The following is a 25,801-nucleotide window of genomic DNA, read 5'->3' as shown; positions in this document are numbered from 1 at the left end:
ATTATGACATAGAGACAACCCTATTTTGGTCATCTCACGACAGATTTTGTCTTTTCTGTACCATTTTTCTCAAAAAAGTGGATTCGTACAACAAAAAATTAATTTTTTGATGCCTGAGATTTTAAAAGCGATCCCCTATGTTTCATTTCATATTTTCGATTGAGGAGGAATCTGTAGACCACTGTGAAAATTGTTATTTTCTACGTATTTTTTTAAGAGGCTGGTTGAGCATAGTAGGGTCGGGGTGTTATCAGGGGACATGGTATGAAGAAGATAAATGTTTTAAGCATTTATATTTGTTAATCTGTCATATTCACACTTTGGATTATTTACAGTAAATTTAAGGGGCTCAAAATTCTCTAATAAAAAAATTGCTTAGTTTTAAGTTAAACCCTGTCCTCGAATTATTTACAAAAAAAAGAAAATATTAAAAATAAAAACTGTAGTAACGTCTTAAAGAGGTCACCTATTGCTCTGACCAGAGCCTACAAGTTTTGATCCTATGCCGGATATTTTACGCCGTAGTGATTGCTTACGTTGCGGCGCAGGCGTATCACGCTGTTCAACGGGGCTTGGTATACGTTCATCAATTTTAATCATAGAGTCTTTCTTTTCACGTAATCCGCCAAGGAATGACGTATTGTTGTTACTGTCTTTACTAGGTGCTTGTCCCGTCGAAAGGGAACGTTTACGTAATCGATTCTCGTTCTGTTTAACATCATCAGCGTTCTGATCGTCCCATGAATGTTTCTTAGCACTTTGTGCAATCATAGCTTCCACTAAGAGTCTTGTAAATGAGCTGAATATATCATCATAATTTTCTGCCGCTGAACACTCTAAGAAGTGTACGCCGAAATCATCGGCTAGTTTTTTAGCATCACTTTTAGGGACCTGTCTGAGATGCATTAGATCGCATTTATTTCCGATTAAAAGAGTACACCGTGAACTGAGAGGTTTTATCTTGTCGATGATTTCGAGGATGTGTCGTGCCAATGCGAAACTGTTTCGATCTGTGATGGAGTAGACAACTACGATTGCTGTGGTCCAACTGATTAAAGGTGCGGGTGTTTTTAACCAGCTCTGTAAATGATAGAAAAAAAGGTTCATGAGAGATAGGAGAATTTCTTATTGAGTGGCTCGTATTTGAAACCTTTGCTGATCACTGAGGCTACGAATTTTTGTCTCTATTAAAACAGTTTTGTTTTCTCTTCTCACATTCGGGGACTACTTTTGTTTTCAATAGAATGAATGAATGAATGAATGAATGAATGAATGAATGAATGAATGAATGAAAGAGTGAACCAACGTACCGTTCCAGTGGTATCTTTGAGTGATACACGAACTTCTCTGTCAGCAACTGTCATACTTCGATGCCATATGTCATCTTAAACAAGACCAAAAGAAAAAATTCAAAATTATAATCTCTAATATACTTTTGATGCTACCGTGTATTTTCATCACTCGAAAACGTTATAATTAATGTAAAATGAGTTGATTTCTCTTCTGACATGAGTAAAAACCATACATCTTTTTTATATAAGAACATACAAAATTTTTGAAGCCTTCAGATGTTCTTAACTTTTTGAGTTATTAAGCCTAAAAATGTCTAAAAACATAATTCTTATTTTCCCCATTTTGTGAATATTTTTTGTCCATTTTCATATGAAATCGGGTGTTTAAAGTCCCCAAAGCGTTCAAATGCTCTTAACATTTTGGCCATCGAAGAATTATGTTCTTATATAGTTTTTTCTTATAAAAAAACGAGTAATGTCACTTATCAAAATAACAGGTCCTAAAGGCTTTCCAATTCAACAAGTTGCCAAGAATGTTCTTTGGTCATCAAAACTCTTTCATGATATATTGAGTATAATGATAAAATTTATCTGTGATACAAGCCGTTTTGGGGGACCGTAATTTTAGTATTTTACTCCAACTGCTCTCCTAGCTCTTTTAGTTTTTGTTTTTCATTTCTGTTAGTATTTATCCTCTCTGTAGTTAGTTTTTTTTCTCCATTTATTAGTCCATTTATTAGTTTATTGTTAGCTTAGTTTGGGTTCCTACCTCCTGGCGGTATGATCTGGTGGTCCTTTTGCAGGAGGCTAGGAACCTTTAGTTTTGTACTATTTGTTCGTGTTACCTATATATAGATTAAAAAAAAACAAAAAAAACTCTTTATTTCACTCACCTTTGTGTGAATCGTACTCTCCAATGAAACGTTTGGTCAAATAACGAACCGCCAGTGCTGCAAGTAAAGGGAGAATTTCATAGTAATACAAGTAATACAGGCATTTACGTAAGTTTAAATGGATTATTGGGAAATTTTGGTGATTGTCATCCAAAGAAGATGTGTAAAGTGAAGTAAATTGTCCAAATTCCTATTCCTTGAAATAGAGCGCCTTGTAGTTTCAAGTCTAGATTTAACCTTTTATAATTATGTGAATGTTTCTTAGAATTTTTTTTAAATCAAAGACTATTTCTCGGCGCTTACCTGATTTCCCACAATTCTTTGCACCAGCCAATGCAATGTGAATATTATCAAAATCTTTGTGCTCTTTCATCTTCATGGTGGCTTTATTGTTATTGGCTGAGGAGGTTGTGGAAGTATTGTTTGCCGGTGAGTCGGTTGTATTGCTGCTTTGTTGTTGGTGGTTATTTCTACTTTCCTATGGGAAAAAGGTGAAAACGTTTTGTTAAGGAAATCGAAATCTTAAACCTCGTACAGCATCCCCAAGAACCATATTCTTTGCCCTTGATACCGAGATTTCTGGTGAATGAGAGCCCTGAAACTATACTACAGTTTACCATCACTCCAAATCTACCACATAGAACTTAAACTATATCAACGATAAAAACTCTAGACAGTCAATCGTTATCCTTTTGTTATCTAAATATTCACTTTTCATCGATAAGAATTGGCCAAAATTGGAAACTTTTCCTTTTCATCAACTCCATCATGAAGCTTTTGAAGAAAATATTGAAAAATATTCAAAATTAATGAAAAAAAATGCTCTAGCAGACTTGCTCTTGTCTTGTCTACACCACAAGATTGTTAATAGAAATATTCACTTCCCAAACGATAAAGTTTATGATAAAAATGAAAGAGAGCTTATAAATTATAGCCTAAAGTCTTTCTCTTAATCCTCTCTTTTTTGCTTATTGATTCGTCATCAGAGTAAAAGGCGCCGCTATGACAAAATAATGCTGACTCCATTGAAATAGAGAAGGAAAGATTTAAAGCCAATCTCTTCCTTTATTGCAGCATAACTGTTCAGAGCAAACGTGATACTAACTCGTGTAATTTCTATAGACAAAGCTAATGTTCAGTATAGCTCTGATTCATGAAATATTCATTACTTTTTGTCCCAAAAAATTACCCCCTCCTCCCAATTTATAGCACCAATATATTCAAGGTGACAATTTTTGCCCAAATCTCTAGTGAATATCCCAACGAGGAAATATTGAATAAATATTCAACAATAATCGAAGTAAATTAGATAAAAAAGGCCACGCCATTTTGAAATATTTCACAAACAAGTTATCATTCCTATTCACCATTCACTTGTTAAGTTTCCATCCTATTTTTGCCTACTTCACTGTTTTCCCTCACTTCGACGGTGAAAGTTGTAAACAAATCCCAGGGAATTTCATTGAAGATTCATAAGTGTGAATTAAATTGGGTCCAGAATTAGAAGAAAGTTTTCAAGATAGTAAAACCTTCTTTTCCAAAAATAAAGACAAAACATTGTAAACAAAACAGTTGAATGGCGAAACTTTTTACCATAGTTACCTAAATATCAATTCCAAAAACATACATTTCCTGGAAGCATGTGGTCAAAATATTCTGACATTTCATGTAAGAAAATAGAGTTCATCTTATTGCCTTTGAAATAGTAGCTAGCAATATTAACGACCGGCCCTGTCATCTACTGTATACAAGCCTCAGAAGCGCTAGTCAATAAACAGAATTATTCCAGTATTTCCACTAAATTCTTAGACAACTCCCTCGCATTTATAATGTTTCATAATTTACCATGGAAATCGTCTGTCTTTCCCCACAAAACAAAAACAAAATCATTTGAAAATTAACCGCTTTTCAATTATTTCTGTCATAGTAAATTAAAGCGGTCTAGTTAAAGTTGAAAGAGAAATATTTTGGATTCTCGTTGGAGAGTGATTTCACACGCTTGACAAAAGAACGGTCAATGTAGGACAATTTTCGTTCTCTTTTGAACTGTCGAAGATAATTACTCTTACTTTAAAGACTTCCGATCGTCTCTGAAAGGCGTAATGGCTCACAGTTTTAAAGAACGGAAAACTGATATGTTGGACCTTTAGGATAACCGTTATATCAATTAGCGCTGGAATTTCAAAGATACGAACAAATAACAATTTGTTGTCAAAGAGAACTCCATAAATTATGATAAATTTGACAAAAAAGGTATTTTTTCAACACCACAAGAACAAAAATTGAACACATCACACGAGAACTATGAGAAATAAAGGCGAATTCCGAGCAAACAGGCCTGTCATGTTCTGATGACACATTTTATGTCAACTTTCTGTAAGTAATAAGTATTTTAGAAAGTAATCCAACTTTACTTTCCACCCACTCTTTGGGAGGTACATCGATATATGCTATATCAAATAAATCTCGCTTTTTATAGCGGGTCATGTTTATAACTTATAGAACAGTCCAGTATTGAGTAATTTACATTCCTAACCCAGCAGACAGAACAATGTTCCGTGTTCGGAGATGAGTATGAATTTCCAACATACTGTTAAAGACGAAATGAAAATCGAAAACTGACATCAATGGATCCAAATATAGTCTTCTCCAAACCTCTCCCGCTTCCTTAATAGATAGTATTAATCTCATATTGCAAACAAAGTCCTTTAAACATAAAACCCAGCTTCCCTAATTACTTATTTTAAAGCGACAAAGCCATTTGCTCAATCAAAAGGGGTGACAAATATTTGAAACTTGTTTGTGCATCTTAAAGATCCTATGCTTATATAACAAATTCCTGTCTTGGCAAGAGCTGGGAGCTTTTCCTGGTTGACCTGTTGAATTATGCCAGCTATCAAACCCAGTCCACAAGAAAGTCCAAACAGTTGAGACAGAGCTAATTGACGTCACTAAATCAAAAATATGCATCAGGTCAACCCTTGTCAACTTTCTAAAATTATCTAACATCTTCATTCCTATCCTTGCTAAACTGGGCTGCCTTCCTGGATTAGCAAGGGAGACTATACTATACAAAACGCAGTCAGTCCTTACTTTAACAGCATGGTACATATTACTGATACTATAAACGGTCACTTATGTAACATAAATCCATGTTCTCGTAAGTTTATAAGGTCTTAATCTAGAATTACAGAAGGACACCATTCCAACAAGTCAGCATGACTTACATTACCAATATGTCAAAAACAGTTCAGAAAAATTGGCTTAATATTATCATCAGGTTAGATCAAATTTACGCTTATGCAATGAAGAAAAGTATCCTAGGGAAACCATTATCGATTTTTAACGACCTTATTCTCGGTCTTTGATCTTATCAGTGGATTTAGTACCCTATCACTGTTCTACATCACTCGCGAACAGTGATCAAACCTGTTAAACTTCAGCCATTCCATCACCGTAATACAGACGATTACATCCTCACTCGATACTCATAATTTGATATTCTTAAGAAGTGCATCAGGTGGAATCCTCCGCTTCATCAAATCCTGAATATTTTACCCAAGTAACGTATGTAAATGCAAAACTTCATTAATTACATACTTTCAAATGATATAACGGAACACTTAGACTGGAACACTCCTTTTTTACGGTAATTGGTCATTAAATACACCTGCTCTCATTGATTTCCTCAATTTCCTGCTGACGTTAACAAAATTAATCTTTGTGGTCGTTAACTTCTAATTCTCATTATTCATCATTGCAGCAAATTTTTCACATCAAGCATCATTTCTACATTTAAAGAATCATACGACACACATGCATATAAACGGAAAAGAGAAGACTCTAATCACATGTCAGTTACCGTGAAAAGCACAGCTCAAAATCATATATTTACGCTGTGCCGACGAATCGAGATTCTATTCATCGCGCAATCAGCGAAGACAAAAGTAACCATGACGACCACCCAAGATCTTGGATGAGCGTCATAGTCGATATTTTTATTCCCGTCGTTGAAAACACAACTTACAAAAAGTCATCAATGCTTTGTAAAAAGAGTCAGTGATAGAGAATCATAACATAAAGTCTGTCTATTATTTCGATTCAATTAAAGTGACATTATTTCCATAATCAAAAGTTTAGTAATTACTGTTATACATTTGGGGATCATGTAAAAGATTTCTTTCGAAATAAACTCATTTCAACTACACTTGGAGGTTTCTGGGGAATTCGTAAATAGTAAACTGCATACTGATACAGTCTGCTAGACATTAATATGGTAATATTTGCTCTTCATCTTTGATTTTTTGTACAGTGATTAGATTGACACATGCGCGATAAAATTTCTATTATTTGTCTTCAGAGGTTAATATATTTTTTGAAAACTTAACCTCTGATACTCAGGGTATATGTCAGTGGAACAAACACGCGCAAACACGTTTTCAAAACACCCCCTGTATCATGACAAGCGTAAAAAAAAAGAGTCTGGTATAGAGATAATAGCAACATGACTCCGAAAAATATTTCTATGAAAATCGTATCGCTCACAATCCATGCTGTCATGAAGACTCGTGTACGTCTTCCTAGTTTTCAAAAGTTAAACAGCTCCTTATTGTGCTTAACTGCATCTTGATTGAATGCACAATAAAAATGAGTCGAATCGAATTGTCACAATAGAATTTGTTTCCAATCCTTTTCCTGATTTTTCGTTCTTCCTTTTCTCCAGTGTCTTTTTCACTGTTTATTTGTACTGTATATCTTTCTCTTCCCCTTATACTGTTATTCTGTTACTTATAAATAGCTCTCCCAAACCACAGAAAGTAGAAGGACAAGGATATATCCCCCTCACAGTAAAAACAAACTTTCTCTCCTCAAAACATCTGCTACCTTCCCTATGCAAAACACTGGAAAAGAACGTTAAGTTAAGTAAAGATCTCTTCGAAATAGAAAGTGTGGGTAAGACATTATTACTCCTAAAATAGAGAAACAAAGGAATTGTTACAATAACTTCTCAACTAAGTCCAACTGAATACTGAATCCCCAAGCATAGAAATGGTTTCTTGCTTACTCAAAATGTTTCCATGATTTTGCATTTCCTTAAGTTAATTCTTTCCTGGATGGTCAGACTGTAACGGTCAGCAATAAAAATGGCTGATATTTCCTCGCATGATTCGATAATTAACTTATACACGTGCAGTCGAGGTATTAGAAGAGCTCATTTAGATCATTCTTTGAGTTTATCCGTTTCTTGCAAATATTCAGTTCTCTTTCAGACAAAACCCTTTATTCCGATCCTCAATGTTGCTTGCTAGCAGCCAGAATCTCAGTCAGCCTTTATTGCGCTTCAATTGTCTTTTTTTTAATCGAAATCTTTCTTCCTTTTAAAACTATTAGTCAAAATCCTGATCAACTAAATCCTATCTGTCTATCTCCTTACAAACAATTTCACCAGATTTTTTCTTGCCTTACCAACTACTAGTACTCCGTAACGAAAATCCTTTCTTCCCGTGTGAGAAAAAAGAAGGGATAAACTCTCTATTCTTATCTAACGGCTTGACCTTTGTCAGAAATTTATTCCCATTCAGAAAAAAATCCAACACATATTTCACAAGTAAAGGACTAGTCAGTCACTCATTCATAATTTGATGTCCAAATAACATTCATGTTACATTCATTGCAAAAACGTGAATTGGGCTACCCACCATGTGGGTGACATGTCGTGTTTTGCATAGAAAAACACCAACAATATGCAAAGTACTTTGATGGAAGCCAACAAGCTCTACGACTTCCTTACAAGTAAAGCTCTTTTCGATTGTGAGAGATGGTGGTTACAGAAATGGTTGAAGACCGTTAAACGATATTTAATATACCATGATCCATTATCAAAAATATTGCGAAATTATTTGCGTTACTAATGTCAGTTTAATTCCAAAAAATATAACGTATTTGAAATCTATCGAAATGTAAAATTCTTTATTTTTCTGTTTTATAAAAGGAAGTACCGTGCCCATTCTGCCAAAATATTATCATTCTTTCGTGAATTCGTGATGTTGTCGATGGAGCGTTGAAAAGAGATTTGTGGTCCGTTTTAACAAGCCATCATAAATGCGAGAAAAATGAGCTTATAAAATCTTTGCTTAAAATCTTTTGTACACCACATAATTGGTCACGAAAATAGTTTAAAGACCTTTCTTGACATTGCACGAACTGAAACTGTTCACCTTCAAGAGAAGAATATACTCTCCCTGTACCATTACTAGTCTCGTAAGTTGAACGGAATATTCCTATGCATCTGTTCTATTTCTCACTCGTCTTGGTGTCTCCAAAATAGCTAATCAAAGCCTTCAGATAAAAAAATCAGTTCAAATGTCTAGCCTGAAAGGAAGAAAGGGTATTTCCTTTCATTCCACTACTACTACAGCTAAAAAGCTTTTATGCTTATGAGACCACGTGACGAGAGTGTGTTTTGACTGGTCTGTTATTTATTTCACAAGACATAACTGATAACGTTCCTCTCTTAAAAAGATCTCACATCATATCTGACAAGGCTTATCGTGCATAATGCGCTTCTCAATGTAATGTATCTCTGGAAAATATCCAAAAAATCTCTTAAGCTGGATCATCCAACCTTCTTAACCTCACCTTGTACACTTGACTTTGTTTAGGTCAGCTACACTCACGCTACTATTACTTTCTCAACCACTCTTGCTTGACACCCAGAGGCTTCACATCTTCCCAAGAACTGGGTCCGGCTGCTAAAGGACCCCAATTTTGCCGTAACGATGTTTTGATAACGACACAAATAACATCATGCAGTCCAGTGTATTGTAGGGTACAAGCAACAACACACACTTAGACTTAATTGTATTTACAACTGGATATGCATTTTCTCCTCCTTCCACAAAATTGAATGCATACAACTAAATCTTCATTTAATATCCACTTTGACGCGGTATTAAGAAGTGCGTCATTTCAACCAATACCATTGAAAGATCACCAATGTCTCACACCATGACAACTTCAGTTCAAACAAACCCTACTTCACATTTCGAAATGAATAAGCCTTAGTATGGTGTTTGTTAGTTGTTTTGACTTTAATATAGCTTTATAATCCAATTAACTTTGGAATTTCTTCATCCCGCCATCCAATTTGCTTAAATTTTTACAGTTATCCTACTTAATCTATCATCACTGTTCAAACTTTTCATACCTTCCTCCTGTCAATGAACAAGAAGATGGAGAGAGATGAACTCGCTTGAATTCCTTATAAAGATTACTGGTTCTCGCCTCCGCAGAGTACAATGAAAGTCTTCTCAGAGTGTTTTCAGTCGTCTAATCTTGTTCCACATTTAGTATTGCGCTATCAATTTCAAAACCTTATCTTTCGCGAACATCTCTCAAATTAATACGCTTGTCACGTATTGGCAAGCTCTTGACAAGTGCTAAGCTAAAGGCTTACACAGCAAAAGATAAGTTGAAATTGTGTGATTTACTTTTTCTCAGTTCTGTTGAAACACTATGATGGACACAATCATTCATCAGTCATCAAATATATCTGCCTATGAATTTGTAGTGGAATGCATAGATTTGAGCATGAAAACTGGCGCCTCTTTCCTATATATACCCTTAACGTCTTAGGTCTTTTAAAATACAGTTGACACTCTCTAATTCGACGTTCTACTATTCTATAGGCTCCCTTATTCGATGAAAATCCAATTCCCCTTGAAGATCGAATTAGAAAGTGTCAACTGTAGAATCATATCAAATTCGTTTTGTGAATTTGAAACAGTTCAGTCAAACTTTGACAATGGAACCGTTATTTCTCATCACCACGTGACCTGTCTCACCAATTGACATCCTCCTACACGTTTTTTTTTTATTAGAACCTAGTTTATAAGAACATATAGGCTGAAATTCGTCGAAAAATTAAGAACACCTTAAGAACATGCCCAGCCTCAGTTTGGAAAAAAATGACAAGAAACTACATTTTTTTCCTCTTTTTAAGCAGTTTTAACCGAATTTAGGGGTGGATCTTCAAAAGTCGAGAGTCAAATATAGTCAAATATTGTCCAAATTTTGCCAAATTTAAGTGCTCTTTATTTTGTATCATATTGTCGATTTAGAGTAGTCTGAAAAATTAAGAACGCATTTAAGAACATTTTAGGCTGAAAATTGCTAAACAAATAAGCACATCCAGGCTCAGCCAAATTTTAGGTGTTCTAATAAAAAAAAAACGTGTATCACATTCTCGATATTTTCAAACTTCCATTTCTCATATAATCTAATAATGAAATGTCCGTCCCTAATCCACCATGATTGATATAAACATCGCCAGTTTGTCTAAAAGGTATACAATGGAGCAAATAGAACGCTGGTGGTAAAAAAACAGCGTCAAAATACCAGGTACAACCCAGAGCACAGTTCAAGTAGTTTCAAACCCACCTACAACATGACTGTTCACACAAAACTCTCTTACATCTTACAAAAGATCAAACAGCTAGAAACAGTTCCCTGTGTGTCCAAAAGTGACATCCCAAAAGAAGCTGATTTGATTAAAGGAAGGCAGGAAAACAGAAATCACTATTTTGGAAATTAAAAGAAATTGTCACCTCATGTCCGCCTTAAAACCGGTATTAAAATATTTATCAAAACTCTAGACATTTTGATCCAATGTATTGACATTTTGATCCTACACGGATGATTGACAATGATAAGTGAATTAAGACTTCCTAGCATCAAAGTCCCTTTTTTAAACACTCCAAATTAGACGGAAATTTCGGATCTTGACATAGCACCTTAGAACCTTTATTGCTTTCTAGAATTGGATACGTCATATTTTATCACTTTAACGACTGGAGCTGCCAATTTTCTAGCTTAACTACTCAAGTTTTCTAAGTCCGAAGAGAAATGCTCAAAAAAATTACCATCGATTCTACCTTCAATTGAAACCAACCATCCGTTTAGAACCAAAAGTTTTATGGAAAATCATTTTTTGTAACATAAGAAGTCCCCTGAAATCTTATGTGTGAAACAGAAAAATCAACAATTACACTGTTAGAAAGATATACATTAGTATTAACAAACAAATATACTAAAAACAAACATTGTCTTTAAGCCAAGCTCCAAACAAATCTTAATCTTGTTTCATGATATTTATCGACTTAAATTTCTTTTATATTTCAAAAATGTGAGAGTTTTAAGGTTACTTCGCATGTCATTGTGAAAATTAAACAAGCTCCGTTCAAAGAATACCATCTTAAAATATAATCGAAAACACCGTTTAAACATTTAATCGATTTTATTTGACCCTTTTGATCAAAACTATCAAATATAGCAAGAGATTTTTGGCCCCGACTACGGGCTGAAACCATCCTTTTCATATTTTAACTAAACCTAACTAGCCTTTCTTTCATAGTATTGCTTCATTTTATAACAAGCATGACCAGGCTGAAACAAGGTTTCAGTTTCAGTTACATTAACCAAACAATACTGCTCAAGAAATCAGTTGAAAACGTCTACCCACAGACACATAAACTAACAAGGGATTTACAATACCATATAAAAATGACAAGTGAGAAAGATTGAATTTCCACGGTCATTCGTGTGAAACAAACTGTTGTCAACTGAGTGAAAGTGCACTGACTGTTGTTTGCTGACCAAATCTTTGTCTAATATTTTGTTATTGACTGACTTTTGAGATCCAGTGTGATCACTATGAGAAAAATAACCCACGATACAATTTTAGTAATACGCAAAACTTGATAACAAATCACAGCATGTGTCCAGTTTATAACTGTAACATTTTTCCATAAAGAGCATACTTTTTTCGGCCAGCTAATGAATATTTAGAGATTTTGTATCTGTTTGTCACACGGATGAAATCTAAATTTAGAATCACACCCGATGATTAATACGGGAAACACTGATTGTTTCATTAGCTTGTGTTGGTGGAATTCGGAAATACCACAGTAGGCTCTTACATGATGCGTTTGTTAACGTTATTTTTTAGTTTGAAAGGTTTGTTAAAAAATTCCTTGTATTTTAACATAATGTATTTTCCGAATCTGAATCTGAAATTTTAAATTTGAATCTTTTTTACTTTTTTTCATTTTAAGCTAAATATTACTTCTTTGAATTTATAAATGCAACAAATTTTGTAACATCCCTTGAAGCTCATTTCAATTAGATGCATCTTTTTCATAACTGAATCAATTAACGTCATATCTCTGCTATGATCCAATCTGACAGTGATAAGACTGATCCCTTTGATTCTCTGATATCTAAAAGCCATCGAAAGAGCTACCTGGTGAAGGTTGCAACCCCTTCTATCAACATCACATCCAATCCATTAATGGTTTTTTAATCGAGTAGTTATAGAAACTTGTCTTTACTTTTCGACCATGATACTGTTACAGGGTACTGATTTGTTGGTTTTTCTTTTCGTTTTTTTGGTGACGGTTAGGTCTTGGAGATAATCGGATCAAAGTCATGCATCTTTGTTTGTTTTTGTAGCAAAGAAAACATTTATTTTTGACATTCAAGCTACTTGAATCCAAAAACAAAGGGACATTTTCGTTGAAAGTTGATGCCAGTAATGTACCAATATTTTGGAATGACCCATTATAACGACGTCAAGCTGTGGTCTTAATCCATGGGGAGACTTAGAAACTTGAAACTGACCTTAAAGTTGACAACCTTAACATTTTACACGAAAACCTAGCTTACACAGTTACTTTTTTGACACTGATTCAGTTTATGATCTAAACGCGGGAATTTCTAACTACCCTAACAAAATCCTTGTTTCTTTCATATTTTCATTGATCGGAACCCACATGCGATTGAAAAATCATTTCTGTAAAGTTTCTAGCCCCAATTTGTCTATTTGCCTCTTCTCTCGTTGAAAAAATATTCATGAGCTATTTCATATTTGATCGCAATGCAACTGAGTTTTTGTTGAGCGACCTTACACAGACCAGATCGTTATTTTCACCAAAAACCTAAATCTAACCGAATCCGTCAACAAAAAAGTGGCTAGTGTAATTCTTCACTCGAAGAAAATAAGTTTTCATTTCGTTTAAGACCTTCATCCTACTTATGTGGATGAACTTGTTGATGTCTTCCCATCTCTCCAAGCAAAAATGATTGAATCTTTTTATGGTGTGTACTTTGAGAGAGATTTGTGAGAGAGGATTCAGAACAAGAGCCAAAACTCTGCAGATTATGGTTTCCTTGTAAATGATTAAGAGGGAAAGTTTCGAGGATTAAAATTCTTTATACGATTTTTTGGTAATTAATCCACGTCCGAAAGGAGGAACTTTGTAAAAGAATCTTTGGATTGTACACACACTTAGAATATTGGAGGTCTAAATAAATTGACATCACATTACATCTTTCAAGATTTCAAATTTCAACGATTGATGTATAAACACAAAGTTTAGATTCTAATTTTTCCTTCCTTTAATTAAGTTACATTTTGGTCAAATTAGAGGTAGCTTCTTTCCCAGGAAAGGTGTAAATAACTGTAATAGATCCAAACAGACCCACACATCGAAAAGTTTGTCGCAATAACATGTTTACAGAAAAGAAATTTCATTACAAAGTCAATATGTTTGCATGGCAGAGTTGACATATTAGTTGGTTGACAAAAAATCAATATTTACTTGAGAAACAATCTGATATTGTTATACTGATATACAGTTAACTATTGCAGATGCGAAACGTTTAATAATCTTTGATAGCGAGTGGCATTCTCTCCATTATGATAATTTTAAGCCCTGTCCATATCCACTGATCGACTTACCATTTTGATGGAATGAATAGAATTACTTCGCCGAAGCATTTTGCCGGAAGCCGGGCGAATTTCAAAATCTCTCAATGTTTCTGCTCTTGATAGTGTCTTCATTTTGGACTTCATTTTGGTCAAATAAATATTGCCTTTGTCTTTCATGGATCTTGGTTTCTTCAAAATATATTTCTTACTCTTTACGCGGCTTTCACTCATAAACAACACGATAAGGAGCCTTTCTTCTTTCAAATATCTGGCGCTATATTTATACGAATGAAGTTTCTCTTTTTCTCGAGACCACTGAGAAGTTCAAGTGGTCCTTCTCAACTAGAAAAGACAAGGACCTATAAAGCCAAACAACACAACAATAAAAGTTCAAGTGGACCATACTTTCGTGCGCGTTCATACATTGCTTGTGTTTTCCTGTTCAAAGGGATTAATTGCTTTCAGGAATCTTGAAATTATACTTAAGCTCGTACCCAGGGCAATTTGCGCCACTTTATGATTTTGCTGATGCGCATCGTGCACCAATTTTCCAACGAAAAGGTCAAAAACCTCAGTAAAGAATTCTCTTGTCGGGCCACCTTGATCACCACCGTCTTCATCGGCGAATGTGAGGTATAATGGAACGATTCCTTTTCGACTAAAAAAGCTGATTTTACCATTATTTTAGTGATTTAAGGAGGGCAAAAAAGGGCACGTACTTGAGAAATGACCTGTTCACTTTTAGCTTTTGTTTTGAAATATCCCTTAGCTGTTATAAACAAATTGTTCTGTTCGTTTCACCCGGCATCATCATATTAGATACTTTTGACTTCTTGACATATATTCTTGGAGACATTTTGTTTGAAAAATCCAGTGAAACCTCGTTTTCACTGGAAAAACCGGCCAAAGGGTCAAATACCCATTGAATTGACAAACAAGACATGAAAACAAAGGGACTGGGTTCTAGATATTCCATTCACCACAACAAGAATAAATTACCTTGAAACTTGCATTGGTCACTTATTGAATAATTGCATGAAATAATCGATCTTTTCGTTTGTTGTCGCTAACCAAATGAAATGCAATTAAATATTTTGGCTAGATCATTCACTGTGTTTGATGCAAATGACGCGTGTTTAATTTAATCAATACTTAAAATTAACATAATTCTAATTTTACGCCCAATACAGTCTTGCCGGGTTTAAAAGTCGAACAAAGTTACCTTTTAGATAGACCCATGAAATTTTAGCTTGAATCGCAGACCTCGATAGATAAACTTCCTATAACTTTTTTTCGCTAGAGGATGAGCAGAAGCCTAATGAAATTTACCCTTTCAACTCTTTGGTAAGCTTGAATGATGTTTACGTCCTTTTCCCGATATTGCTATACTTTAGCTTCCCATATCTTTCAATTTACAGTCCGAATGCTAGTAGAATTAAAGTTTTCTACTTTGGTGCTTCCGAAGTTTCTGCCAAAAGTTTTACCTATATTATTCAGACTTGGCTTTCAAAAAAATGGAATATGAAAACAAAATCGCGTATTCTCTAATGTGGGAAAACGCTGACGTCTAAAAGAAGCATAGACTATGGAAAAATTTTTGCTACGCGTGAATCAAAGACAGAATTTTAATTTTGAACTCGCTTCCTGTCATAGATGCCACTTTAATAAGCATCGACAAATTTGAAGCATTTTTCTCTACGAATCAAAATAGTAGATCATTTACGCAAATAGGAGGCATTTTTGTGTGTAATATAAACCGTTGGATTTGCTTGTCAACTATTTCCGTTTTTGATTACTTTGGAATATGTTATTTGTTGTTTTGGCATGCTTCGTTTCATTTGTGGGCTTCCGACTTAAAACAAATTGCCAAATTTGTCAACACTTTTGCAGGTTAATTTAAAGAGAAGCGATCCAATAAAACTGTTATTAAGATTTACCATTATGAATAAAAATCCCTCTTACTTCACTACTTCTGCTTTTACTTCCAGTCTACGCTAGTAGTCGAGAAGGAAAATTGGTCCAATTTAACTTAAACTCCTAAACAATTTTCTAAAAGATGGAAATTTGTAACAACATTCCCTTTGTGGAGGTAACTCGTCTGATTACCCCAACCAGTCTATACTCCCTTACAAAAATCAAGTATAATCTCTTACCTCATCGCTTTCCCCACTTTCGCCACTTTCAGGAAGTTCGCCCAGCGTCAACAAACTCAACATGTTTCGACTCAACACGATCGATTCATTAACATGTGGTGGCCCCTTCTGGTGTGAAGATGGAAATCCACCACCGTGCTGTGAGAATCGGAACGTCGGCAACGATTTCGAAGGATGCAATCGCCGATGATGGAAGAAAGTTGGTGAACGACTCGGACTTGCTGATTTCGGGCTATGTCCGCCATCGTCTCGCGGGCTTTTCGGACGGTCGATGTTCAGCGAATGACGGTGTAAGTGATAACTGTTATAATGGTTTTTGATACTTGCGATGACTTTCGGTTGTGATGGCATCTTTTGAGTTCTTCAGTGTGTTTGTTATCGAGCGATGTTGTGTGATGTGATTTAAACCGGAGATTAAAACATGTAGCGACAAACTAACTAACTGTCAAAATGCCTCGACAAACACATTCATAAAAAAGGAAAATTAAAGGAAAGTTTCTATTAGAGAATTGAAAACCGCATTTTTACGATGATTGCTCATTATTGATGAACTTCCGATGTTTCAATAAAACGCACAATAGCCATTAAGTTGAATTAATTACAACAATTCGAAAATGAAAACTGTTTCTACTTATGGGCCTTACTATTGTCTTAAATTACGTTAATTTCGTTAACGAGCTAGCAAGCGCAAATGCAACTAAGTACATTACTTTAACGACTTCATTATAAAATGTATTGATGTCAGAAAGATGTTTTTGACGCCATCATCGGATGATTGGATGAATGTAGACGATGCTATCGTCCGTTTAAAAGTCAGTAAACGCGGGAAAGAGTTAGGGCGTCAGGGCGGTTTACGGGAAAAAAGTGGCGGTAGAGTTTTGGAACAAAACTGTCAACATCTCCGTAAACTGTAAACATGTTTACACTGTAAACATCTCCGCCACTGCTTACTCCACCCGAATTTATCACGCCTCTCCTAAACTATTCCCTTTTTAGTGATCTTGTGTAGACGATAGGATCGTCTAGGATGAATGCAACAGTTCATAATACTATCATACTTTTTGGCCTCTATTCTCAACTTCAGTTGAGCTAGAATCTCAGAATGTTTGTTTGTGAGTTTGTGAGTTTGTCCACAAACTTTGGGGCAGCGTAGAGAGCGGAATAATTGGTTTAAGGAGCTGAAATTTGGCACACGCCCTCCTTATGCTAAAACTTAGGGGTAGTTTTTTCAATTTTTTTAATTTCGCTTTTTTTCGGGAGTTATCCCCATTTTACCGGTATTTTGCGCTTATTTAACGTCATAAAAGTCAAAATAATTGACGTCAAATATTTTTTAAATTTTTTTTTAGATTCATTGACGTAAATGAATTTATTGACGTCAAATATCATTTTTTAACTTTTCAAGTGTCAATGCCTTAAATTTTTCTACTTGAATTTTTGCAATTTAGATATTTCATTCCGATTTTTGTTTATTCCTGAAATTGCCTACGACTGAGCCTTCTCTAATCCTGCTAAGTATCCATCTATCTGGGTTTACAATCGAGCCTTCCCTTTCCTGTGAACGATCGTCACGTAGGCTTATCAACCAAAGTTTATAATTTAGCCATGCCTTATTCCGAGTAACCATCACTTTTGGATTACAATTTTAAGCCTTCCCTAGTCCTGATTACTCATCACCCTATGGGTTTACGACTTAGCCTTCTCTTATTCCAATCACCATTCACCACGGGTTTACATATCGGCCTTCTCTTATCCCTAGTACCCATTGCCCTTTTAAAAAAAGTGTTTACAATTGGGCCTTTCACTTTCACACGTATACTGAAGTTGAGTCCAGTGCTTTAGCACGTTACAGTATAATATCGGTCGGAACCTGTAATTTTCAATTTCCGAGATCGAAAAACATATCTGAGATAGAGGTCGATAGATTCTGAAATAAACCTATAACCAATCCATGAAAATTTTCTCACATGAAACATGATTTCCAAAAAAAATTTCCAAGAAAAACCAAATTCGTGCGTCTTTTTTTAGACTGTAAAATATTTTGACTAAGAGGCTTTGGGGACTGACCCTTATAGAGCCTTCGTACCGTGAGTATCACAGCTCGAAATATTTTCTCTTTGAAAACTTGGCCTCGGGTACACTTCGGGACTTAGAAATCAATGACTGACTCTCTCAGAAACTCAAGTTACTTTTATCCAAAGTCTTGGTCTTTTGGACCTACCCCGGTGGGGGGGGGGGTGGAGGTCCTATAAATTCACCTCTGTCCGTTCGTCCGTCCGTCCGTCCGTCCGTTCGTTACCAGCTTTTCTCGAGATTGAATCATAGGAATCATTTGATTTTTTGCACAAAGATGTATAACTATAAACCCTCGAATGTGACTGAGCCCGATTTTTGAAAAAAAATGTTTTTGGGCAAATTTGGGCCAAAAACGGCTAAAAAAGGGTTTTTTGGACTTTGTGAAATAATGGATCGTTGTTTTTTTCTGATTTTTTGCATGAAAGTAGGTAAAAGAAGGGTCAAGCAGATTTTTGTAAAAAAACTTTTCAGCTCAAAAAACGCATCTTTATCTATAAGAATCACTATTAATAAGCATACATCAATGTTCTTAGCCAAATTACTCAATTTTTATGTCTTTTTATGCTCACGAAATTTTGGTTTCTAAACGTTTTTTTTATAAGAAACAACTTGTTTAACGTTCATGCTCACGTAGATATCAATTATATATGTGTTAAATGCATAACCAGGTAGGTCCATATAAGTATCGCTTGTTCCCAGTTAAAATAGGGCGATGGAATAGAGTAATGTTTTGGCGGCCGTTGATGCGGGAATGATAAAGTCAATATCATCATCAGGGCGTACTAACTACTATACCTTATCGGGGAAAAAAATATCGGGGGAAAGTGACGAAAATTTTGAGGGGGTGACGAAATTTTCCCCCGACGAATTTTTTCCCCGATATTTTATCACCCGACCAAAACTTTTACCCGATTTTTTTATCCCAGACCAAAACTTTTACCCAATTTTTTAAACCCCAACCAAAACTAAAATCTAAATTTTTGCACCTTTATTAACCAAAATTAGTGCTTTAAACGTCGAATTACAAGATCTTTTTTCGAGCTAGTGAAGAAAACCATTTCATTTAGACAATTTAGTTTGGTGAAAGTGGCTAAATTGTAAATTTCGTCGGGGCAAAGTGACGAATTTGAAATTTTGGTCGGGGGAAAGTGACGAAAATGCCTCTAGGTGACGAAATTTTTCCCCGACGAAAAAAAACCCCGACTAAATAAAACTCCGACATTTTTTCCCCCGATATAAGGTACCTTCTTGCCACCATCGCCGCGCCCCTTCCTTGTGCGCCTTTTTCAGAAACAGATATTTTTAGTGCATAAGGCCACGCATACTTTGCCCTCATTTCTCAGGGTGCGATAAGTAACTCTTATTCATTTTGGACTGGTATCTTTAAGTGTGTATGACCAAGTATTTAGTATGGCGCGAAGAAATCAAAACAAACCAAAAGTTGAAAATGGTGGATTTTGCTGGATTTTTCGGATTTTTAGTGTAAACTTTTACCATTTTCCCTGGTCAGTGTTAGCAGTCAGTTAAGGCCTCCTTGGTCTTTTATAACATTAGTTCAGATAGAATAAAAACATACCTGATCAACACAACCAAACCTTCTGTCTTGCGTTTACTCTTTTCTTCCCAACAACTTTCGTTTTTGCTTATGTAGGTTTTAAAATCCACAAGTAATGAACCTCTTATAGCTTTATCTGAATAAATCTGGTTGAAAACCTTCTGTCGGGTTTCATTCCGTACATTTTTTATCCACGTGGTGAACCGGTTTCCCCGATTTCCCGATCGAACAATCGAACTAATCGAAATCCATCGAACGATTAAAATTCGATTAAAAAAATTAATCGAAACTAATCGAACACTCACAATTTTTGAAGCAATAGCAGTTCCATTAGTTCGGTCAGTAAAAAGTTCCATTAGTTCCATGATATTAAAATATTTTCCCTCGCTTGCAAAAACTTGTTGTCCTGGCACGTGATTGCCAATTTCGAAAGTTCCCGGACTTAACAGCTTGACGTTTATGTACCCGGATATTTGTCTATCCAGAATAAAGTCTGTAGCCCCTCTGTTGCGATTTTGCGCGCGGCCGAGTGACGGAATACTACGCCCGCCCCAACAAACCGCCTCTGGTGCTAAAAAAGGATACAGGAAAAGTGGTAATTCGTTATCGGAAGTAATTTCCCGATTTACATTCCGAATTTGGCTTTGAAAAGAAGCTAATATACGGCAGCGAAGCAGCACAAACTTGTCGAACAAAATTGGTTTATCGAACTGATCGAACCAAAACCCATTGATCGAACTTAATCGAACACAATCTTTTAAAAAATCTTAGAGTTCGATTAATTTTCAAGTTTGATTGATCGGGTCTGGGATAAGTAAACATAAATTTATCGCCCGCGAGCACGGCTTAGCTAAGTGCACCTCTCTTATTCATTATCTAAGAATTGAAGCAAGCAAAGATTACCGTGCGGGCTGATAGCGGACAAAGGTTATTTGAATATATTTTCAGTTATTATCCAAGGTAGAACAAACTAAACATAGAAAGAGGGTATTTTTTAGTGCTCTATACGATGATCGGTATTTTTTTTTGAATTCTATGTTTAGATTTTTCTACCCAGCCCCATTGCTATGTACGCGCGCCCTGTTGCTAAGACCTTTGCTTGAAATCGCAAGCGAAACCTAAATATTACGCACGCCTAATATTGATAAAGTGAAAGGAAGTTCTTACTGGATGTGAGAGGAGGGGTAACTATATATATGGTATGTATTTTTTTATGTTTGATTTTTTGTTTCAAAGACCAAGAGTTTTATACCAAAGTTGTATTTTTGATTTCCAAAAACCAGTCATGCAGACATTCACTTTCCACAATTATATAAATGTAAAAGTAGTTTTGGTTTCACGTACTGCACTGAAACGGTTTTCTTTTGAAAAAGGTAAAGTTTCTAAAACAACAATCTGTTTACAACTCAACAATATACAAAATGTAATACAGTGCAATAAAAATCTTAAAAACCCTAAAGGTCAGATTCCTAACTCTTGGAGTTTTTAAGGAAAATAAGTCCTGAAATGAACTACAGTAGTGTGAACTGTTATGTGCCCAATTACCATTTGTATTAATCATAGCGTAGGCATGCATAGAGTCTTGCAACAAACCCTAACTTTGGCAAAAACATAAAAAAAGGGGATTTTTAGAGCTGACAAAATTTGAGGTCATCTAAGGTCATCTACAGGTCATAATTTTTTTCCCAAAAATATTTGAATTTTAACTGAAACCTCAGTTTGGGTGTTTTCTTAGTTTGTGTATTTCCAAAATAGACGTGCAATACCCAAGATATACCATTTTTTTCTATTATCAAGTAAACTGCTTTCACCATCTGTATTTCCAATGTATACATTGACTCCAAATTTTCTGTCTAAGTGTCTTCAAGGGCCACAATAAAAAACACCTCCCACCTTTTGCCACAAACTAACCCTGAAAACACCAAAATTTCTAGCCAACAGTGCCCCATTTTCTGGGGATTTCCGAAAACGAACCCATTCTTTTGATATTTGGTACTTGGGAATGTAAATTTTAAGCAGTTATTAGGGAAAAATAGGTCACCTCGTATTTCATTTTAAATTCATTATAATTCCATTGTAGCATTCATAATGAGTACAATAACAGACGGATTATCCTCACTACCTGACGGTCCTGATGAAGTATCCAGGGGAAGTTCCGTATCTTCTGGTTTCATCAATGAATATGAACAGATCTTGAAGTTCGCTATTGTGGCACCAAAATTGAATCTAGATAAGAAGGGTTTCAAGCTCGATAAAGACGGTAGTGACCAAAATAAAGAAACTGGTGACTCTGAAGGAGCATTCGAATCTGATTCTTCAAACACCTCAACATCTTCTGCAACTTCACCAACTCCTTTTGAAACTGGCAAATCCATACACGATGGTAATCTTGAAATCAAAGTGATTGAAGCAAAGAAAGCAGTCAATAAGATGTATCGAACTAAAAGAATTGATCATACCAAACAACAACAAGTTTCAAAAGCGATGGAGACACTTTTAGGTATGGCATAACATTTTAATTACACATTTTCATGTTACTTCTCAGGCGTTTTCAATGTACAAGAGCTTTTAATTTACAAGAACTTGCTAGTTATGTTGGTGCTATGAAAAGGCTCTGCTGTTATTCCATAGCCATAGTTTTTGCTATATTACTTCCATTATTGTAGAAACGCCAAAAGAACCCAATAGAACATTACAAAGAAAAGTGGAATCCAACGGTTCATCCCCAGAGAGCTTGGCAGGTGATGTTCCTTCTCCCAGTATTGATAAAGATTTGATTCGAATGGATAATGCCATGAATGACTGGTGTCTACAACTCAAACGTAATGTGCTGGTGAGTTTGGCTTTTTTATATAGTGTTTTCATAGTTCGTCCGAAAAAATGAAGAAGAGGGAATTAGAAGTTTTCATGAAAAAAGGGGGATAGTTAAAGAAGGGGGGCTTACACATATATTGTAAATTATTTTCAAGCACTGTTATGAAATTTGTTAAGAAGTTTTATGCTAGAGTAGTCTGAGTGAAGAAGGAAGAAGGAAAGAAGTTTATTATTTGACTTTCTCTCTCTAAAGATATTGCACCATATATTTGTTAGCTATTTTTGTCCAAAATCCTTGGGGATAGGCATTTTTAAAGGTTGGGGGAGGGGGTGCCAAAAAGGGGGGGATCAGACCCCTTTCCGCGCTATGGTTTCAACTGAACTATAGCTGAGATTTTTGAAGCCAAAAGAAATAACAGGTGAAACAAATATATTTTGGAGCTTTAAGCATTAAGTCGAACCTTTTTAACTCGAATGTCTCCTGCTAACTCGAACAACTTTTATGGTCCCTTCAGTTAAAAATGCCTTAAAAGCCTTACTCCATAACTCGAGATTTCCTAATTTGTTTTGGTTATTGGCTGAACTATCGAGGCATACCTTTGATTTTAAAGATATTTTTTCATTTTTAGAATGAACTTGCAGATATGAAAAAGAAGCAACTTCTTTATCAAGAACAAATATTGGATCAAATGCAGTCCAAGTAAAAATCTATTTACTCTGTTATAATGCTTATCACTGATAGAGAAAAAAAACTTCTAATTCTTTTCCGGTCTTTTTAGTTAACACCATTTTTAATTGAAAGCTAAAATACAAAAATACATAAAACTCATCACTATTATGCTGTAGCCAAGTTTTCCCTTTTTGAACCTTAGTACACGTTTGTGTTGCCCCTTTCAGTTAAGAGGTTCGAAATCATCATAAAGTTTCGCCCCTCACTTTCAGGCACAATGCAGAACATCTACACTCCACACATGAAATGGAAAGTATGAAAGAACTGTTGTATACATTTGAACAAAGTGTTAAACAAAAAGATGAAGTCATCGCTAACCTTACATCCATGCTTGGCAAACAAGTACGTTTTTAGTTTCAACCTTCAAATAATAATCGTCTGATTCATTTCTATACTTTCAGATAGCAACTTTCCCTTGAATCTTCATCAAAATTTAGTTTCGCCAGTCAGTTAAATGGGATCTGTAATGCTTTCAACTGTGGAGAGCTGGGAATGAGTTTTATCAAAATTTTCCTGTCTGTTCTTTTTACAGAAAGAGCGCTCGGAGAAGATTCGAATTTTCAGTGTGTGGCGTTTGAAGCATAATGATGAACGTAGACAGGTTTTTGCACAAAAGATGGCGGAGAAGTTCTATAAACGATCACTGATGAATAAAGTTTGGATTGGGTGGAGAAGTGTCGTTGAAAACACATGGAAGAGAAGAGTTGAAAAGGCTTGCCAGGTATGTTTTTAAATTATTCTACTTGAGAAAAATTATGCCAAAACGTATTCTGTAAAATCTTTTTCATTGTCACTTTTAAAGATATCGTTTCTAATGAAATGCAAAGCAGACGTCCCTTATACTGACAAAACAGAATTTTAAAAAATAAGGGAGAAGAGAAAAGCGTCCATTCTTTTGCTCAAAAATGATGTGTAAGCAAAGCTCTCTTATATGAATTACATATGATCTAATTTTATTCCTTCTTTCTCAGATCAAGTCACAAGAGATTTGTTTGAAACTAACTGAAGATTACGAGGAAAGGTTACAAGCTGTAAGAGTGATCTTTTCTTTTTCTTCCTAAACACGCCTTATTTCATAATATGGACAAAGTTTTTTTGTAATAGTTACCGTGTAATCATGGACAGTTCTTCGAAGCTTGGTGGGATATGTCTTTTCGGATCTCAAATCAAGAAAACTTTCTCTGATATTTCTATTTTTTCATTTTTATTATCTTTATTTTGAACACTGTCTTTTCGCGATCCTTTCCCTGTGAAATTCCCCTCCCGACAAAAAAATGATCTTCTTACACAATGCATTTAGCTACAACAAGAATTAGCAGGTGCACGCGCCGAAATCGCAAAAATGCATACAGAGCGAGATTGTTATGAAGAGAATATGAAAAAAGCATTTATGCGCGGTGTTTGTGCACTCAACATGGAAGCTATGTCTATGTTCAAAGAAGGCCAGGAAGAAGAAGACAGTCACCAAGCGATGGGTAGTCGCGATCAACAGTTCGCTGCACCTCCTCTTCGTGGTACAAACCCTCAACATTGTTTGAACGGAGTTCAACAAAACGGTCAACGTACCAACGGTAAGACGAAATAATCTAACGTGGAGATTTCTGCCGTTTTTAACGATTCCTCCAATCTTATTACAGCTTGTTTTGTGTTCAAAATCTTCATTGTAATTTTAAACTTTTTGTTTCCATATGTTTTATATCGATACTTTAATTTTTGTTTTACACCCATTCTTACTTTGTGTGTTTAGGTACAAGAGGAGATATACACAATCATCAACAACAAACGACGGTGGAAATGCCTCTCTCTAACGTCTGTTCGGCATCATCATCCAAGAAGAAAGTGCATTTTAACAACCCTTCAATGGCTGATTCGCGACCTTCAAGTCGTAACTCCGTAACGGGAACGGGAATAAACGGATCTGCGGGACAACGGAAAAACATTCACGTTAAAATGACGGGTAAAAAAGAATATGGGACGTTAAAGAAAACAAGCGGTAAGTTGATTTACAAATTCACCTCCTCATGTGTCTTCATGTTCGAAAGTCATTTCTGTCTCAAAATTTGAGAAAATTTCTTAGAATTGCAATTGATTTTCCGTCTGACATAACTATTCTAATTTGAATAGAGGAGTTTGCGAGTCATGATATGTTGTTTGTATTGAGAAGATGCACGCGTATTTTGTTTACATTACTCTTGCTATGTAAATGGCAGTCATGAGATATTGTAGAAGTCTTGAGTGAGAGTCTGGTGCAGCTTTATTTTTGACTATTGAAAGATTTTGTTTTTTTTTATTTTATATTGTGAAATTTTAAATATTGCTTTGATGATGTAAGATTTAGAACTATTTTGATATTTTATAGAAAATAGTTTGCTGTTTGGCACTGTGACAGTTTTAGCTAAATTAACGCTTAGTTTTATACAGTAAGTAACTTTCGATTTGATCTCCATCTGCTGTCTTAAAGGGAATATTTTGTTGTGAAGTGTTGGAAATGGAGCAAGTCTGAAATTGTTGTTCTGTGTAG

The 25,801-nt window shown here is 35.3% G+C and overlaps 2 protein-coding genes across 3 annotated transcripts in view; one reads left to right on the top strand and one right to left on the bottom strand.

The window, feature by feature from the left end:
* Window positions 1–25,801, top strand: part of LOC136819312 (centrosomal protein POC5-like) — a 33,555-nt gene that overhangs the window by 140 nt on the left and 7,614 nt on the right. The window contains exons 2-9 of the mRNA XM_067075557.1: window positions 21,817–22,236; window positions 22,403–22,569; window positions 23,180–23,250; window positions 23,493–23,622; window positions 23,813–24,001; window positions 24,252–24,311; window positions 24,581–24,851; window positions 25,028–25,273. Of these exons, the coding sequence (XP_066931658.1) occupies window positions 21,825–22,236; window positions 22,403–22,569; window positions 23,180–23,250; window positions 23,493–23,622; window positions 23,813–24,001; window positions 24,252–24,311; window positions 24,581–24,851; window positions 25,028–25,273 (1,546 nt within the window). The 5' untranslated portion in view covers window positions 21,817–21,824. The remainder of the gene's footprint in view (window positions 1–21,816; window positions 22,237–22,402; window positions 22,570–23,179; window positions 23,251–23,492; window positions 23,623–23,812; window positions 24,002–24,251; window positions 24,312–24,580; window positions 24,852–25,027; window positions 25,274–25,801) is intronic.
* Window positions 279–16,536, bottom strand: LOC136819313 (ras-related and estrogen-regulated growth inhibitor-like). Of its 2 annotated transcripts, none has more exons than XM_067075558.1 (5): window positions 16,106–16,536; window positions 2,489–2,663; window positions 2,186–2,242; window positions 1,311–1,384; window positions 279–1,080 (listed from the first exon to the last, which is right to left on the bottom strand). In XM_067075558.1, the coding sequence occupies exons 1-5, from the start codon at window positions 16,454–16,456 to the stop codon at window positions 463–465; spliced, it is 1,275 nt and encodes a 424-aa protein (XP_066931659.1). In that variant the 5' UTR covers window positions 16,457–16,536; the 3' UTR covers window positions 279–462. The 2 variants fall into 2 exon arrangements, with proteins under 2 accessions (XP_066931659.1, XP_066931660.1); XM_067075559.1 differs by lacking the exon at window positions 16,106–16,536 and adding an exon at window positions 13,983–14,217.

Source organism: Clytia hemisphaerica, unplaced genomic scaffold, assembly GCF_902728285.1.
Source record: "Clytia hemisphaerica strain Z4C2 unplaced genomic scaffold, Clytia hemisphaerica genome assembly, whole genome shotgun sequence".
Taxonomy (NCBI): Eukaryota; Metazoa; Cnidaria; class Hydrozoa; order Leptothecata; family Clytiidae; genus Clytia; species Clytia hemisphaerica.
The sequence above is the reverse complement of the archived record's forward strand: the minus strand, read 5'-3'. Positions and strand labels throughout refer to the sequence as shown.

What these genes read in the sequence shown, in the direction of transcription:
- LOC136819313 (XM_067075558.1), bottom strand. Translation starts at nt 16,456, where the DNA reads ATGCCATCACAACCGAAAGTCATCGCAAGTATCAAAAACCATTATAAC. An exon ending in AAAGAATTGTGGGAAATCAG is followed by an intron (nt 2,243 to 2,488) that starts GTAAGCGCCGAG and finishes CTTTACTTGCAG; the next exon opens with CACTGGCGGTTCGTTATTTG. An exon ending in AGAGTACGATTCACACAAAG is followed by an intron (nt 1,385 to 2,185) that starts GTGAGTGAAATA and finishes GTCTTGTTTAAG; the next exon opens with ATGACATATGGCATCGAAGT.